Genomic DNA, 19,289 nt, shown 5'->3' on the forward strand with positions numbered 1-19,289 from the left:
AGGGGTCAGCAGCTTCTGTCCATAGGTTGGGTGTAAATATCTGTCTCTGATTCTTTCAGCTGCCTGTTGGGTATTTCGGAGGGCAGTCTTGATAGGTTCCTTTTTGTAAGCATTCCATACCATCAGTAATAGTGTCAGGCCTTGGGGCCTCCCTCTGAGCTGGATCCCATTTTAGGTCTGTCACTGGCCCTCTTTTCCTCAAGCTCTTCTCCATTTTTGTCCCTACAGTTCTTTCTAAACAGGAACAATTATGGGTCAGAGTTTTAACTATGAGATGGCAACCCTATCCCCTATCTCTCACTTGATGTTCTGTCTTTCTGCTAGAGGTGCATTTTTTTTTAATACACTGGACTGCATTTTTCTGCTGACTGAATATTCACTGAGCAGACTCGTGTGATATTCTCTGGTAACCTACTTCTATATCAGGTATCATTCTAGGTACTTAGGATAAAGGATAGGGGTAAAGGGAGGGAAAAAAAGATACCTGCCTTCTAAGGAGCATAAGTTACACAATAAGTCAACTCATTATTAGTACCACAAAGTATCCTATATACTCATAATTCTGGATTTCAAGTGTGGTTTAAAATTTAGGTATATGGACAGGGCGTGGTAGGGCAGATCCGTAATCCTAGCACTCAGTATACTTAAGCAGAAAGATCTCTGTGAATTCAAGGCTAGCCTGTTACATCAAGCTGGTATACATAAAAGAACTAAGTTCCGGGCCAGCTAGAACTACATAGTAAGTCCTTGTGTCAAAAAAATAAAATAAAATACAAACAAACAATAAATAAATAGTTTGGCTGTGTTAAGATTTGGCAATCTGAATCTAGTATGCCCACATTACTCTCCTTTTAGTAGCTGAGGGGTTTCTGCTTTACTACTTTGAATGTAGTTGTATACCTCACTGTATATAAATTCTCTGATCTAACCCTGCAAACAACTTGCTATTTCTGTTTTCTATACTCTGAAATTAAGAAGCTTGACCAATGTCACACAGCACAATAGAGTGAAGACCTTAACACACACATTATGCAGCAAGATCTGTGCTTTTTCTTCTATGCCTTTAAAAAAAAAAAAAAAGCAATGCACAGTACTAGAAAAATGGTCATTCCACAAGGCCTCTTAATCCTAAATAAACCCTAACCCTAACCATATTGAAGGGTTAGATTATGTAAACACAGCATAGGAGAACTCTTACTTGTGACATCATTCTTTTAAAAAGGGATATTCTTTATGTACTCTCAATAATTTAAAACATAAATGGTGGTTTGAAATAAATAGTTATATACACTACTCCACAGAGAATACTGAAGATAATTTTAATGCCCTACCCTAGCCCAGTCCTCTGGCTCTGAATGTTCCCAACTTGCCTTTATTCTCATTTAGATTCAGCCAAAATCATTCAGAAAGTTAAGAGAAGAGAGGGAAGAAAAATAGTTGACTTGTGTATCTACTGTAAACTATGTATTCGGGAGTGGTATAAGCAAGCCACATTAGTATGACAAAAAGTCTCGGGGTAGAGGACAGGTGCTCCAAGATATTAACTTTGAAAAAGAAAATGTATGGAAGGGAAGAAAATGCTATCTTTCAGTGCCAGGAATCCCTGAAAGCTAAATGTGCCTTGTGTTTCCATAGATGCAGAGAATTACATCAGAGAATGGTGTCTAAGTGAACAAACACTGCATAATCCAGACTGCAGATATCCAATTATGCTAGATGCTCCAAACTGCACAGGAATATATCCAAAAAGGTATCTATGACAAAGCCAGATTAGACAAAATGAATAAACTGTAAAATACCAAGTTGGTCACCACAGCTGGGATATTAGGAACAGCACCAAACAATGGAGTACTACTCAGCTATTAAAAACAAAATGACTTCATGAAATGCATAGGCAAATGAATGGAAGTAGAAAAATATCAATCTGGGTGAGGTCATCCAATAACAAAAAAACAAACCTGGTATACACACACTATCAAGTGGATATTAGCCCAAAAGCTCGAATTAACCAATGATACAATTCACAGACCACATGAAGCTCAAGAAGAAGAATGACCAAAGTGTGGATACTTCAGTCCTTCTTAGAAGGGGGAACAAAAATATTAATAGGAGTGGATACAGAGACAAAGTTTGGAGCAGAGACTTAAGGAAAGGGATCCAGTCCATATACATATGGCCACCAAACCCAGACAATATTGCTGATGCCAAGAAGTGCATGATGACAGGAGCCTTATATAGCTGTCTCCTGAGAGGCTCTGCCAGAACATGACAAATACAAAGGTGGATGCTCGAAGCCAACCATTGAACTGAAAATAGGGTCCCCATTAGAGGAGTTACAGAAAAGACTAAAGGATCTGAACAGGTTTGCAACCCCATAAGAACAACAATACCAACCAATCAGAGCTCCCAAGGACTAAACCACCATCCAAAGAGTACACATGACTTCAGTTGCATATGCAGCAGAGGATGGCATCAATGAGAGGAGAAGCCCTTGGTCCTGCAAAGGCTATACCCCCCAGTGTAAGGGAATGTCAGGACAAGGAGGTGGGAAGGGATGTGTGATGGTTTGCATATGCTTGGCCTGGGAGAGGCGCTATTAGAAGGTGTGGTCTTGTTGGAGGAAGTGTGTCACTATGAGGGTGGGCTTGGAAACCCTCCTCCTAGCTGCCTGAGGGTACTCAGTCTGTTCCTGGTTTCCTTTGGGTGATGTAGAACTCAGCTCCTCCTGCACCATACCTGCCTGGATGCTGTGATGCTGCCATGCTCCTACCTTGATGATAATGGACTGAACCTCTGAACCTGTAAGCCAGCCCCAATTAAATGTTGTCCTTTATAAAACTTACATTGGTCATGGTGTCTGTTCACAGCAATAAAACCCTAATTAAGATAGGGTGGGTGGATGGGTTGGGGAACAGTCTCATAGAAGACAGGGGAGGAGGGATGGGATAGGGGGTTTATGGCCGGGAAACTGGGAAAGAAGATAACATTTGAAATATAAACTAAAAAAACCCAAGGGGGGGACAACACCAAAGCAAATCTTTTTGCCATCAAAAGCACAATTAACAGTAGCTGATTCCTTAGTATGACCTGATCTCACCAAGCTCTTGAGAGTCAGCACATAAGTTCTTTAGAACCTTAGTAACTTAAAACACCTTAAACAAATATTGTGACTATATCATAAAAATCTCATTCTATGACTCCAAAAAGGCACAATACACTAAAAGCCTGTTTTCAGCTTCTCTGAACCAAAAACAACACATTAGGCCTGAGGGAATCAACACTGAAAGCTATTACAAAATCCCACACAAAAACACATAAGAAAAAAAAATCTTTATATTTTCCTAATACCTTCAAAGAGGTAAAGGAAGAAGCAGATACAAACAACTCTGAAAAGAAAAACAGTGTTTGGTAACATCTATAATTACAAATGTCATAGAAATGCTTGGTTTTGTACTACAGGTTCAAAGAGAATGTAGCTTACCAGAATTAATGCTTATTTTGATAAACCAGAAATCAGAAATCATTCATCCTCTGTTTTAAAAAATTAAGCCATTTAAGAGAACAGTTCTTCTGAGTTACCTCAGACGTCTATACAAAGAGTAAAGTACAGGCATTAAACCCAATTATAGATGGGATGTATTTTAAATATGACTCAAAAACGTATCTGGTTTCTGATAACTACATTAGCCTCCTGACACCCCCATGCACACACGAAGACATTTTTTTTAAAAAGGGTGACCATCTATTTTAATTCCAGGATTCTGTAATTCATGTCGAGAAGCCAAAAATCTACCACAGAGTTATGTGTGCCTTTTTCTATCCTTATTAGCAATTTGAAAGAAACTACAAAAATGATCTATACTCCTTTCCGCTTTAGTGGTACTTATGATAAAGAGGTATACAATGAGAGATATGCTGGAATCGGACAGATGGAAATTAGCAAGTATCCTACTGGCCATCTACAGTGTCTCTAAATGATTTTAACAGAGTGGCCAGTTGGTCAAGAGTCCAACAGTGAGAAATGTCATGTGGCACATTTCTTTGAACAAGACAGAAAGTACAAACAAGATAAAAAACATAGGAAAATGAAACTCATCACATGTTCACCAACTTCTCAAAACTATCAATAGTTAATTTATCAGTCTACATTTATGAGGGTGACAATGTGATAAACCAATTCTTTTAAACATATATCTTATTCAAACTGTTAACAGGGTCAAAAGCTTCTCAAGGGGTTGGGGATTTAGCTCAGTGGTAGGGCGCTTGCCTAGCAAGCGCAAGGCCCTGGGTTCGGTCCCCAGCTCCGAAAAAAAAGAAAAGGAAAAAAAAAAAGCTTCTCAAAAGTTTACTGAAGGCAAGCACATTGGCCCATACCTTTAATCCCAGCACTAACAAGTTAGAGGCAGGCAGATTTCTGTGTTTGAGGCCATCCAACTCTACATGCTCAGGTTCAGGTCAACCAGGGCTATGTAGTGAGAACTATCTCTAAAATAAAAATATCTGTGCGTGTAGATGTGTATGTGTGCACATATATTGTATTATGTGTGCATAGGTATATGTACACTTTGTATTATATGTTCATATATGTTACATGTTATATACATTTTAAATCACACTTTGAAGATTGAAAATTATGAGTAAAATATATTCACTAATTCTTTTCCTTTATTCTATAAGCCCAATCTACATACAATACAACTTACAAGGGTATACAATTATTAGAAGTCTAACACAAAATGCAAGAAATTTCAAAGTCCACAACAACAAAAAAAAAATCAATAAAAAATTTTGAAAATAATTCTGGTTTGTACTACATTTAATCCTGAAATCTGATCACTAAGCCAGTATAACAGAACAGCTTAGCTGACACCAATGACTTGAAGTTATAAACAAAGGAAAGCAAACAAAGAAAAAAGCAGATCACTAAAAATGATAGAAAATTTAAAGCATAGTTTTAAAAGCCTACATGATAAACGCAGTTATCTGAAAGTGCAAAATACACTCCAAAACAATAACTCTAAAATATCATAGGTGGCTTACACAAGCAAATTAAGTCTATGACCTCCTAAATCCCAAGGCAGAGTTAAAACAGTACTGGAAAAAAAACCATTACATGAACAAAATGAAACATAGATATGTATGTATGTGTAGATATATACACACATGTACCTCCATCCTTCTTCTCCAATTCGTCCCTAATTAGAGGGGAAGTAAGTATCACCTTCAAAGTCAGTGTTGGCTCTTTCGTGTTCCGAATTATAATGGACGCTTCATTTATACATTGTTCCACTTGGTATTTCTCTTCTGTTAGTTTCTGAAAGTCACCAAGATTTCAAAAACAATCACATTAAAATTTCTAAAAGGAAATACTTGAGCTAATTTAGTGACTATTAACAATCAGTATCACTGAGTATATAAGACCCACAATTGTAACTAGTTCCTTACTTTGGAGATAACTTCTCTTTCAACTTAAGCAAACCCATTCTCAATCCCGCATAAAGGGACCATAATGTCAACCATGCAGACAATTATATTTAAAACCATTTTGCTTCCATGTAAAATGTGAATAGCAGTGTAAGTGTAAGTGACAGTAAGTGTAAGTAAGTATACTTGAAATGATTACAGTAAAGTATCACATAAATATGAGTAGCTGAAATGCTCTCTGAAAGAATAGTGCTGTTGGCAGAACAATATAAACTACTACTTGCCAAAGGACTTATGAATTCAGACAATATAAATTTCTAATGTAAACAAAGAAAAGTATGAATGAAAAAGATGTCTGCTTAGTCACATGAAAGAATCAGTATAAACAGTTGCCTTGTATAATTAAAATAATCTCAGCAATCTTTCCATTGAGACTTATCATTATGAAATAAGCCAAGTAACATCCACAGGGGATTTACATTGCAGAGTTTCTCCCTTCTTCCTTCTTCTCCTCCTCCTTCCTCTTCTTCCTCCTCCTTTTTTTTATTTGTTGAGACAGGGTTTCTCTGTGTAGTCCTGGCTATCCTGAAATTTACTCTGTAGACCGGGTTGGCCTCAAATTCAGAGACCTGCCTGCTTCTACTTCCCAAGTGCTAGGGATTAAAGCTTGTGCCACCACCACCTGGCTGCACTGCCTGTTTAAATAATACAATGATAATAAACATATAATCCTTGGACTTTCATAAAATATCCAAAATCATAAACTGAATATTAGACATTAAGTATATAATTAAATAAATCAAATAAAGTGTTTTTCTTTTTTCTTCCCTTGTTTTTTTTTTTTTTTTTTCCTTTTTCTTTTCTTTTTCTTTTTTTGGGGGTTAGGAGGAGCACAGATTCAAGAAAAGATTTCTATGTGTAGCTCTGGCTGTCCTGAAACTTGCCTTATAGACCAGGTTAGCCTTGAACACAGAGATCCACCAGCCTCTGCCTCTCGAGTGCTCAAATTAAAGGTGTGCACCACCACACTGAGCACAAGGCATTTCTTAATGATCAAGCTTTAAATTAACTGACATAAAATAGCCTGAAGAAAATAATACAAAGTATGCTCTATTAAAACTGTCATTTATTTTAAAAATACCATTTTAATACTAAATACTTCAAAAAAATCGAAAGAAAGAAAACTCATTACACTTATGTTGAACAAAAGTCAAAGAAAGAAAAGAATATATACCATGAATGAAACAGCCAGAAGCAAAATAAACAACAACAAAACTATTCACATTCATTCTGCCAATGGGGGAAAGAACATTAAAGTTATCTACTAGAGGGATGGAGAGATGAGTTTATTATAGAGTGCTGATCACACAAGCAAGTAGACTCAAGTTTGATCCCAGCACTCACATAAAACAATAGATAGGTGACCTGGCTCAGGGGTTAACAGTACTTACTGCTCTTGCAGAGGCCAAGGGTTCAGCACCCAGCACATAGGGTGGCACACAACCATCAGTAACTTCAGTTCCAGGGTACCTGAGACCCTCTACTAGTTCCTCAGGCATCACATATATGGTACACACAATATAATACAAATAATAACAGGCAAGTGGCATGTGCCTAGAATCCCTGAACTGGGAAAATGGGGACAGATGGATCCCCAGGGGCTTGATGGCCAGCCAGCCTACCTATCCTAATTAGAGAGCCCCAGATCACACTGAGAGATTCTGTCTCAAAAAACAAGGTAAAGAGTTCTTGAGAAAGAAAAATACACCAAACTCCTCTGATTTCCATATGAAAGTGCTTGCTCACACACACACACACACACACACACACACACACACACACACACACACACACACACACATTCTCTCTCTCTCTCTCTCTCTCTCTCTCTCTCTCTCTCTCTCTCTCTCCCTCCCTCCCTCCCTCCCTCCCTCCCTCCCTCCCTCTCTCTTGGACTTGGATAGATGGCTCAGTTGTTAAATCACTGGCTGCTCTTCCAGAGGGCCAGGGCTCACTTCCCAACATCCACATAGCTAGCTGCTCACATGTTTCTATAACTCCAGTTCTAGGGGATCTGACATCTTCAAACAGATATGAATGTGGGCAAAACACTAATACACATAAAATGAAAATAAATAGGTTTTTTAAAGATATCTATTGGAAAATTAAAATTTCCAATTATAAGATATATCCAAAGTTATAAATATAATGAATTTGGTCTTGACTAACTTCAATCACTAACTTCGAAGACTACTTGTCATTCTCCGCCTCCTTTGTTCGGAGAAGTTCTAAAATCAACCTGGAAAAAGAGTACAAAGAAAAAGGTGCATTTCCACCTCAATGAGGATAGCAAATAACTGAACTGTTCCTATGTAGTAAGTGTTAACCTGTAGGAAAGGTCCTTTTAGAAATTATTATTTTATACACACACACACACACACACACACACACACACATCACTAAACTAGTATAGTAGGAAATATGTGAACACTAAAATTTATTTCTTGAAATATTATAATAATGCATGTGTGTTTTGATATACACAGAAGGAAATGTGTGTATATGTATATAACTGATTCTTAACATCAGTGGAAAATTAAATGGCTACTTTCCAGTGAAATGTACCTTCACCCAGATACAGAAAATTCATTGTTGGAAAATTACAATGACTATTTTAAATTGAAATACATGTCTCATAATATCCACCACTGGCCCTAAGTGTTCAAGTCTCTTTCATCTCTTCTAGAGATTAAAAAAAAGACCTCAGAATTTTATATCGTTTTAGTCTTTGCTAGTCTGGAAAGCCCAAAGTTCCTAAAATTTGAGTTGGTCTGCAAAAATCTATACTCTCTCTTGGGATTTTCCCTTGAAGATTTACTAGATCAACAGTAACATTTTAAAACTGTGGTGCACAGAAATAAAGATTCTCACTTGAGAAAGAAATCAAGTTCAACCTACATAGAGAAAGCACTAGTATGTAGACAGAAACTATCAAATCTGCTGTATCTTCAAAGCCACAGAAAACGATGCCAGATGGGTGGTTGTGGTGGCACTTATTTTTAAACCCAGCACTCCGCATGTCAGAGATTGTAAGTACCTCACCCTAATACATAAGAGAATATTACTCAAGAAGTACTAAATTATATCATTTGCAAGGACATGGATGGGACCAGAGAGCATCATGTAGGGCAAAGCAAGCCAGGTTCACAAAGACAAATAATACGTGCGCTTCATTTTTTAAGGTTTTACTTATTTTTACTTAGTGTGTATGAAAGGTTTACCTGAGTGTCTAAGTCTACCACATGTATGCATTACCCATGGAAGCCAAAAGAGGGCATCAGATAGCCTGGAACTGGAGTTACAGATAGTTGTGCAGTCACCTTGTGAGTGCTGGAAACTGAACCTAGGTCCTCTGCAAAGAGGCAACTATTCTTAACCACTGAGCCAGCTCCCCAGACCCACAACGTTTCTTTCTTCCTTCCTTTCTTCCTTTCTCTTTCTTTCTTTCTATCTTTCTTTCTTTCTCTCTTTCTTCTTTCTTTCTTCCTTTCTACCTTCCTTTTCTTTCTTTCTTTCTCTCTTTCTTTCTTCCTTTCTTTCTTTCTTTTTTCCTATGTCCCCTTTCTTATGAGACAATAAACATTAAAAGTGGGACAACAGCAGGGAGGCTAGATAGTTGAGTGACTAAAGATGCTTCCTGCCATGCCTGAAAACCTGAATTCAAGCCTTGGGAAACTAAGTCTTGCAAGTTGCCTTTTACATTCCACAGCAAGCAAATAAATAGTTGAGGAAGGGGTTATTTGTTTGATTTGAAGATGTGAAACCAAAGGGCAGACTATTTAAGAAGGGACCAGGAGAAGAGAGAGAATAGCAAAAGAAGGAAACAAATAGGTGAATAGGATAAAAGTACATGGTCAATATGTATCAGAATGACCCAATACAATGAATATACACTGATTTTTTATATTTTTTAACTTTAAAGGGCTAGAGAGATGGCTCAGAAGTTAAGAGCACTGACTGCTCTTCCAGAGGTCCTGAGTTCAATTCCCAGCAACCACATTGTTGGCTCATAACCATCTGCAATGGGATCTAATACCCTCTTCTGGCAGGCAAATATATATCAAGATAGAGCTCTCATATACATAAATTTTTTAAAAAACTTAAAAATAAAAAAATTCACACCTAAATTATTCAAAACCAAAACCACTGACTTTTTTTTTTAAGGTACCTGCCTCATTTAGAAGAAATACAAATTTAGAAAGAAACAAAGGAGGGCTAGAGATGGGTCAGTGGTTAGGAGCTACTCTTCCAGGCCATCCAGGTTCAGTTCCCAGCATCCACATGTCAGTTCACAACTATCTTTAACTCCAGTTCCAGAGGATCCAATGCCTTCTTCTTGCCTCTAATACACACAGGCAAACACTCATATACATAAAATAAAAATTTTAAAATACATCATATTTCAAGAATAAAGAAAGCAGAAAGCAAGCATGGACAGTCTGTGATGATTTGAATATGCCAGGCCCAGGGAGTGGCGCTATTAAGAGGTATGGCCCTCTAGGAGTAGGTGTGGCTTTGTTGGAGAAACAGTGACAAAGAGAGCTTCCTCTTAGCCTCCTGGGGATGTTAATCTTCTCCTGGTTCCCTTCAGAACAAGATGTAGAACTCAGCTCCTTCACCAGCAGCCTTGCCTGGCTGGATGCTGCCATGCTTCCCACACTGACAATAATGAACTGAACCTCTGAACCTGTAAGCTTGCCCCAATTAAATGCTGTTCTTTATAAGAATTGTCTTGGTCATGGTATCTCTTTACAGCAATGAAAACCCTAACTAAAACATCACAGAATGAAAAATGACCAAGAAACTATAATCCAATTAATCACAAGTAACACATAACTGAAATGAAAGACAATGTCAGCTTCCTAATCAGTGGTGCACACATCTCTAAGACAGGTTAGCAAGTTTATATTTAGAGTAACCAGAGCCCAAGAGCATGGCAGCATTAAAACTTTTTAAACTCAACTCAATGTGAAATTATTTTGGAAACTAAACAGGAATAGTGACTTCCCATAAACTTAGCAGATTAGTGACTTTAAATTAACTATGACTTGCAAGAAGGTTCAAAAGGTCAAAGTGTTTGGCATGCTAACTTCGCATGGGGTTCAGACCCCAGAACCCACATAAAGAGAAAAGGAGAGAACTGGCCCCACAAGTTATCCTCTGGCCTCACATCTGCAAACACACAAAAAAATTAATTAATAAACTAAAAACTTTAACCAAATCTTCAATTTTTTAAAGTATCATTAAAAAATTATCTACTGGTTTTTGGACTGTTTTTGATCTTTCAACTTTGTCATATTTACCAACTCTTCCAAAAGTTGTATAAGAGACATACATAGTCTAGAAGTGAGGAGATACAGAATCTCACCAAGACACACCCGAAAGGTTTAAGACTATATGTTAATGGCCTTATTTTGGTAAATACATCCTGAGTATAAGTCACCAGAAATATGGATCCCTCAGACCAAATTCTTTTTTGAAATGTATCCCTGACTTACCAATTCTTGTTAACAGTCACCAAGGTAACTGTTTCTTATCTCTTTACAAATTCTCAAATACAGTTAAACTATTCTTACCTGAATTTGAATAGGAAGGTTATCTTTCACTGTATTTAGCAGAGTTTCTGTGGGTTTGTCTTTACACATTAAGACCAGCTCCAGGTCCATGTCATCTTTAATCAGCAAGCCTTTTGCAACCAAGCCAATCCTCATTACACCACACAATGTCCGGCCACCTTGATCCCTACAAATAAAAACTTATATTATTACTTCTATAACATACTTCCCAAGCTACAATTAATCATTGCTTGACTTCCTACATAAATGGATAAACTATTATATACACCCAAACATCCAAATATTTACAAGTTAAAACAGATTTAAGGCCTACATGTTTAATTTTTCATAATGACTGAACACAGATCATTATTACACACTACGGGTATTTTAATTCATTATGTAATCTCTATTACTTACATATCCCAAGAATATTGAAACCCCACAAACATTTTTTCAAACTGTACTTTTTAAATTTCAGTAATTTTGAAAAAAAGAAAGACTAATGGAAATGGCTCAGTGAGGAAAAAGTATTTGCCATACAAAACATGATGACCTGAAAGCTAATCCCAAAAAAAAAAAAAAAAAAAAAAAAAAAAAAGCTGAATACAGCAGTCCATGCCTGTAATGCCAATACTGGGGAAACAGATATGGAACCATTCCCTGGTGATTGCGCCAGAGAGAACACATGATACCCCATCAGACTCTGGTCCCAATATGTGAAGTCTACACACCATGTATTCATGCATGTACATATATACATCATACTCCCACAGCCCCCACCACTACCTCAACACACATTCTAAATAAGTTTATTTTTAAAAAATATGTTAGTTGGCTGAATAGCTAGATGGGAGATGGCTAGATGGGAGAAGGGAGTATGGTTTAGAAGCAGTTAATTCAAAGTAAGGTAAATTGAAAAAAAAAATATGGTGGTACAAGGAAGACAGAAAGTTATAAATAAGTTGCCATTCAGAGCCTGAACCATCTTGAAGATTCAATAAACCTTAAGCCTATAAAGACAGTGCAAGTGGACATAGAGATAAGTGACCCAAGAATACAGGCAAACATTAGAACCCATCAGTCATCATACATTATTTCTTATTCTATTGCCTTATCCTCTCTGGCTCCCTAATGTGTATAGTCCCTTCTCCATAATCATCCTCAAACTTTGCCTTCAAACTACTCCGTTCAAGTTCTCAATACATCATTTCAATAAATCCTTCCTTACCAGCCTTACCTCTACCACCTTTAATCTACTATATATATAGAATACTGCATAATCTCCTAAAAACCGCAATTTTGGATGGCACTCCACATATTTTCCTGTCATGTCCCCATGAACATTTGGACATTCAACATTATAAATACTTGACTTCTTTGAGCCTGTGTCCCCATCCATAAGACAAGACTAATCTATTTCTCATATAGCTGTTCTGATATAATTTAATGTAAGCAATGAACTTTGAACTTTGGCAGGGTACAATGTACATTAAAACCTCAGTAGATAATTGCTGTTTCTTAAACAGTACCTATATTTATTTCACATCTATACCTCTGCTTTTGCCCTCAATGTTACCCAGCAGATCCTCTGAGCCATCAAAATTCTACCTCCTTAATAAAGCTATTTATTTTTCTTTTCTTTAGGACAAAGTTTCTTGGTATAGCCCTAACTGAACTGAACTGGCTATCTACACCTTAAACTCAAGAGATCTTCCTGCCTCTGCCTCCCAACTGCTGAGATTAAAGGCCTGCCCCACCACACCAGGCTCGTAAAGCTTTTTCTGATTACTAGAAACAGCAGCACTTTATCTCTCCCTGCTCTGTACTTTAATTTACCTAAATGAAACTGAGGTATAGTTAGTTAAATAAAGTTTAGCTCAATGGTAAACAACTAACATGTTCAAGTCCACTCGCAGTTTAGAGAAGAGAGAACGGGAACCTGAGGGTACAAGGTGCAGAGACTACTTTTGCCAACATACACACATTCCATATTCATTCATATTCTTTCTCTCCCTTTCTCTCTCTTTCTTTCCCTCTCTCCCTCCCCCCTTCCCCTCCCTCCTCCTCTCAGTAATCTTCAAGCTAAAATTCACTAATGACTCTGAGTTAACTCTCTTCATGAGCAAATTTGAAATGATGAAAATTTAATAAGAAAAATGTAAGCAATAACAGACTACTTGATTTATTGAATCTAATACAAAAAATAACATGGAATAGCAGTAGGCATACAATAAATATAAGTAGCTATTGTTAGTTCACTCATTAAAATTCTCAATTATAATCATGGTGTGTTTGATCTTATCATTTACACGTAAATGACAGCATGATTGAGCAGGAAAACTAAGTTCAAATTTAAAAGTGCGGAAATTAAATAGTGAATTTGAATATAACAGCTACTGGAAAACAAGCAAACTAATATAATTACTTAAAACAGTAGCAATATTCCCAGTGATATAAAGTGGGACACCTATTGCCATTGATTTGATTTCAGAGTCAGTCTATAAGACAGGAGCTGTGCAAAAGTGCCTAGTCTCATATATTTATGCTCTTTGGAGCACTTAGGATAGACCAGGAGCCTAAATACATGTTATCTATGGAACATAGCTATAAACCTGAAAGACACGTTGGCCCCTGGTTTACAGAGAGAAAAAACAGATCTAGTCCGTACTCCTTGAGTTCAACCATGTAAGAAAAATTACAGACAACCTTGCAAAAGAAGAAAAAACATCAGATGATGCCAAAGGTATAAACTTCTAAGAAATATATAATCAAAAATAATAAAGAGTAGGGAAGGGCATGTTGTATATATGTGTATATATACAACCAAAATTTTTCAAAATTTAGAAAAAGCAACATAAATACTACAATTTCAATCTGGAAACCATTAATAACTTAAACAGAAACTATAATATATACAGAGAGATCCAAGTATACACTACAACAACCACTGAAAAATATTATTAATTAGCATGAGCTCCAAATTAAACAATTACTAATTTAAACCATCACAGTTGAAAAAAACTGAGTACTTACAAGAGCCCACAGTCACTCGCCATGCTCGTCAACAAGACGCTCACTTGCTGAAGATTGCTTGTCTTGAAAGTGAAGGGGAAGACTGCACTATCTTTCTGTATAGACCATTCATTCATCAATCCTCTCTTATTGTTCCTTGTCTACTTAACACAATAATATGTAGACAGAACTGAAAGCTGGAAGGAAATTCTGGAACCTATTTTCCACTTACATAAGTCATAGCTAATGCAATGTTTTTAAACCTATAAATACAGTATAACCACTAAAATAAACTTCATTTTCCAAAGTAGGTATAGAGTTACTCTAATCACAGTAACAGTGCTCAAAACAGTACCTCCAAACTGGCAAGACATAAAAATCTCATGATCTGATTGCAGGCAGCACTGTGGTTTCATTTATGTATAACTACTATTACTACCTCACAACACTTGTCTTGCAACTGTTAGCTCTGGTTTCCTTATTAGAACAAATACACAAAATGTATATTACCAATATGCTACATAGATGCTGATATGTACTGTGAATTTACAAGGTAAATACTGTTAATGCTGCAAGTACATTTTCCTGTACTCTTCCTATACACGATACCAAATGTCTAATAGAAACAATATTTTTTGTTTTGAGACAGGGGCTCTCTTGTCTGACCTGAAATTATATAGAGGAGGCTGTCCTTAAACTCAGAGATCCACTTGCTTCTGCCTCCTGCTAGGACTAAAGACATATGCTACCATGCCTAGCTAGAAGTATTTTTATGACTTCCTTAAAATAAAAAACATTACTGTTTATTTTAGAATTAAGACACTGTGAACCAACACAGCAAATGATATAATTCTCAACTATTAGTATATTATCAAAAGGTCATGAAAAGGATTATCTTCTTTTTTTGATGCTACTCATTACTCCTGTTTTCCTATAAATTTAACTCAGAAAAAAAAAACAAAGAACAAACACACACAAACAAAAAAATCATGAAACATTTACTACCTTGGTTATGTCACATATAAGATTCAAAAACAGCAAGCACACCACCAACTCAATCCAGAGGGTCCATAAGCTCTTCTGGACAAAGCTGGACAAAAGCTTCAACACTCACTTGGAATAGTTTTCCACAGCGTCATCTTTCTTTACTTCTGTCTCCCCCTCAGGTTTTGTGCCTTTGTTTGTTTCGTCCAGCCAATCTGAGACATGTTTAAGAGCACATTCAACAGTAGACACCATATTTTGCACAGCTTCAAGTTCCTCTGGAGAAGGATAGATTGTTGAATGTTTCACCATAACATGGCGATCATCATTGGCAAAAGATCTAATAGATCTCTGTCAAAGGGAGGGAAAAATAAAAAAAAAAAAGAATGTCATCTCCTAAAGTATATTTTAAGTCAACATAACACCAACTGATAACCACTATAAAGCAGTTAATGTTCAAACAATAAAAATAGGTTCATGAATGGGAAGTAAACTCCTATTTTATTTAAATAGCATATCCCAAAATAGAAGTTATTTCACATGGTAGGGTTCATATCAGTCACACTGTAAACACTCCGTCTTTCAGCTCAATTTGTGGCTTTCTGATTACCCCTTCCAAAAAAAAAAAAAAAAAGTGCTAGAAGTTCTCACACCATTCATTAATACAATATAACATAGAAATAATACAAGACACAAATTTATAATATGAACCATAAAACAATATAATGTGTAGCATTTGCCATCTAAATGTAGCATTTAACATCCAAAACCTTAGGTAGAAACAAGAGCATTCCAAATTTCATTAATAGGGAAAATACAAATTCAAAAGCAATCAACTTACCCAGCTAATTTGTACTGCATTCGTATCAAAATCACTAAAAAAATTTATTCAAGTAAGCTCCAGATAAACACATTTAAGTATTAAAATAATTAGACCAAAACTATACAAAAAACAGAAAAATGATCAAACGAATCTTAAAACTCAGAAGCAGCAATGAAAAAGAAAAATGAATCAAATTATATTAAAACAAAATTTTTACAAACATCTAAGCTTAAATCTAAAAAAATAAACAGCACATTAAAGTTTTTATGTATTTATATATTTACATACATGTATGAGAAGTCAAAGATCTATAAAAATTAGTTTAGGGAAAGCTATATTATGCAAAAAGCAAGTAATTCACCAAAAAGACAACACAAGTCACATTGTGTTTTTCTATATTGCACAAAAACACTAACAGGAAAAAATCCCACCTTAACATTTTTTCAACACTTTGATCTATACTATAATAAAATTTCATTTCCATAAAAGCAAATTGACTTGGCAAAATTTTTACTATTTCATTTTAGTTTAGGTTAGATTTAGTTTTTCAAGACAAGGTTTTTCTCTGTATAGCCTTTGCTATCCTATAACTCACTCTGTAGACCACCCTGGCTTTGAACTCAAGAAATCTGCCTGTCTGTGCCTCCCAACTGCAGGGATTAAAGACATGAACCACCACCACACACATGGCTTAGTAAAATACATTTGGAAGTAAATGAACATTTAAAAATTCAACATATTTGCTAAACAATACATTTTAAAATACACTGATAATTATATTTTGGGCTTTTTCTTCTAATTTATAATGCCTTTTAAAATCCTCTTATTAGGGGAAAAATTTATAGAGTATCCTCTAGGACCAAAACATAAAGGGGGGAAGGGGAGGCATCAAATCTCACCTAGGCACCAGGCCAGTGAGATGGCTCAGCTGGTAAAGATGCTTGCAACCAAATCTGACAACCTGAGTTTGATCTATGGGACCCACACAGAAGGAAGAGACCCAACTTCTCTAAGTTGTCCTCTGACCTTCATATATATGCCATGGCATACAAATTTATGTGTGTGTATGCACACACACGCGCACACACACAATATAAAAATATAATTAAAAATTTTAGAGGAAGGAGAGGGAGAGAAGCCATGGCAGGTGATGTTAGGATTGTCACCGCTCTGTGTATTTACAGGTTGTTATTAATGTTCTTAAGGGATGGATGGTACTGGGCTTTGTATGTTTAGGTGGGCAATTATATCTTATCAACTAGGCCAAAGGTTATTGTGTTGTGTGTTTTTTATGTGACAGTTTGAGTGTAGGAAAGTGCGCGGTGGCAGGAGACTCTGGGCTGCCAGGGAAGTTGGGATGTGTTTCCACCAAGATATCTAGCAGATATCTTGGGGCACCGCAGTGCCAGACCTAAAGAGGTAAAAGACAACCATACTTTTTTTATTTTTTATATTTTTACAACAACAGATGGCAAACCAATGTGACGGGCAAGAATCCACTAGTAATCCTAAGAGTTGAGAGAAAGTTTTTATTTTCTAAGAGGAGGCCAGCACCATGTTAAGTCATGTGATAGCTCAAGCACGGGAAATTTAACAAAGAAACAGGGAAGTAGCCTGGGCTGGCAGGCTGTAGGTCCCCTGCTGTATAAGTAATGGCAGATCAGAGAGTTAGAGATTAAAAGCTGCTTTTTAAAGAAAGTTGTTTAGGGGGCTGGGGATTTAGCTCAGTGGTAGAGCGCTTACCTAGGAAGCGCAAGGCCCTGGGTTCGGTCCCCAGCTCCGAAAAAAAGAACCAAAAAAAAAAAAAAAAAAAAAAAAGAAAGTTGTTTAGAAAGTCTTTCTGGGATACTCATATTCCTTCTAACATGGGCTCCACGGGAATTTTGGGTTGAAATCCTAGTTAGACATGCAACTCCTTAATGACAGGTATTATTAAAAGGTGATTAAGTTTGTTTTTAGAAAGAAGAGAGGAAGAGATTACCTGAATCAGGTGGGGATTTTCACCCATGGTTCAGAACTTAGGGAAAAATTAGTCACTAACTCCAAGTAGAGAATTATGATGAATGTTTATAACACCAGGCGGAGTGAATGCAGACATATATTGTAGAAGTTATTAAGGTTAAATAAAAATCTGTGGCTCCGGGTAGAGAGCTTAACAGATGGATATATTTTGAGCTAAAGTCCTGGTTTGATAAGTTGCTAATTGGTATTAGAATTGATAGGTGTTTAGTTTGTTTTATGAATTACCCCACTAAAGACCACATGGCTTGTTGATGCCGGCTAGCAAGGGTTTGTGGTTACTTTTGATATTTACCACAACAGGAAGCTCAGATTCTCTTAACATGGGCTCCACAGGAATTTTGGGTTGATTTCTTGATATCACAGAGTACAAAAGCCTATCAGGCTCATTGTTTAGCTTACTTCCTTTTTAAAATTGTTTAATCTTCATAATGGGTGTGACTGAGTTTTTTGGTTATATTATTACTCTGGGAGAGAGTGCAAGATACAAGCTTTTCTGGTTACAGACTAAGGTTTTGTCTTTGTGTTTTTAAAAAGTATGATTAGGCTCTGGAAACCTCGGAGTCATACTGATGAGATTTGATAGAGGTAGACTGCCTAAAAAAATTGATTCAGGAGAATCAAACAAAAAGTATTTCGATTCTAAACTTTTGTCTTGAGAGTTGTATTTTACAGAGTGTGCCTACTTGGATTCCTGGTCTCAAGAGCTTTCAGCTGGGTTCAGTCAGGACACATCAGCTACAGCATTTGCTTCATTCTTCCTACCCCCTACCACCTACCCCCAAGGATATCTCAACACCCATGTACATCTTGAAGAAGTTATGGAGGAGTCGTCGTCCCAAATCCCTGGACTTTTAGGGGGATGAAAGAGGTTATTCCAAAGTTGTTATTATGAGGAATTTAAAGTTGGTTGTAATTTAACAGGGAGGAATTGTCTGAGTTGTATAGTCATAATCTCATTTGGTAACTAAGCTAAAATCATATCTTTGCTTTGGTGTAGAATTTATTTGTCAAAAAAGTTTAAAAGTACAAGGTTCAGAGCCAGTCCTTCTATTGATGTTATTACAAACTTCTGAGTTGATTACTACACATGTGAATTAAGGGCCAAATAGCAAATTCATGACTCTGACTTTGTGAGAGTACTTTCAAGATAATATTAAGATATAAAGACAACAGTCGAGATTGTCTTCTATAGATATATGGTTTCCAAAAACGTCAGAAATCCACAAAATTTGAGATTTAAAGTTATTTATCTTTTGTTGAGACATATCTGCTCCTATCAGATCCCCTTTGGCAGATTTAATGAAGAATGTGAACATCTCGACCTCCAGGTGAGGCAATACTTTGTGGCTAAGCAGCCACTTGACAAAGCTGCCTGTTTCATCTGCAGACTAATACTGTCCAGAAAA

General features: G+C 36.5%; 1 protein-coding gene across 27 annotated transcripts in view; it reads right to left on the bottom strand.

Moving 5' to 3' along the window:
* Positions 1-19,289, bottom strand: part of Strbp (spermatid perinuclear RNA binding protein) — a 140,959-nt gene that overhangs the window by 65,450 nt on the left and 56,220 nt on the right. For 25 of the 27 annotated variants that reach the window (XR_591457.4, XR_010064705.1, XR_010064704.1 and 22 more), the window contains 3 exons: positions 15,169-15,389; positions 11,061-11,226; positions 5,170-5,314 (listed from right to left, as the gene is read on the bottom strand). Coding sequence is in view for 22 of the 27 variants with exons in the window: in XM_063284719.1 (XP_063140789.1) it covers positions 5,170-5,314; positions 11,061-11,226; positions 15,169-15,389 (532 nt within the window). In the remaining 5 variants the exon portion in view is untranslated. Of the gene's footprint in view, positions 1-5,169; positions 5,315-11,060; positions 11,227-15,168; positions 15,390-19,289 lie in introns of those variants that run through there. The other 2 variants (XM_039105986.2, XM_063284728.1) reach the window with 2 other exon arrangements.

The sequence above is a fragment of the Rattus norvegicus genome, chromosome 3, assembly GCF_036323735.1.
Source record: "Rattus norvegicus strain BN/NHsdMcwi chromosome 3, GRCr8, whole genome shotgun sequence".
NCBI lineage: Eukaryota > Metazoa > Chordata > Mammalia > Rodentia > Muridae > Rattus > Rattus norvegicus.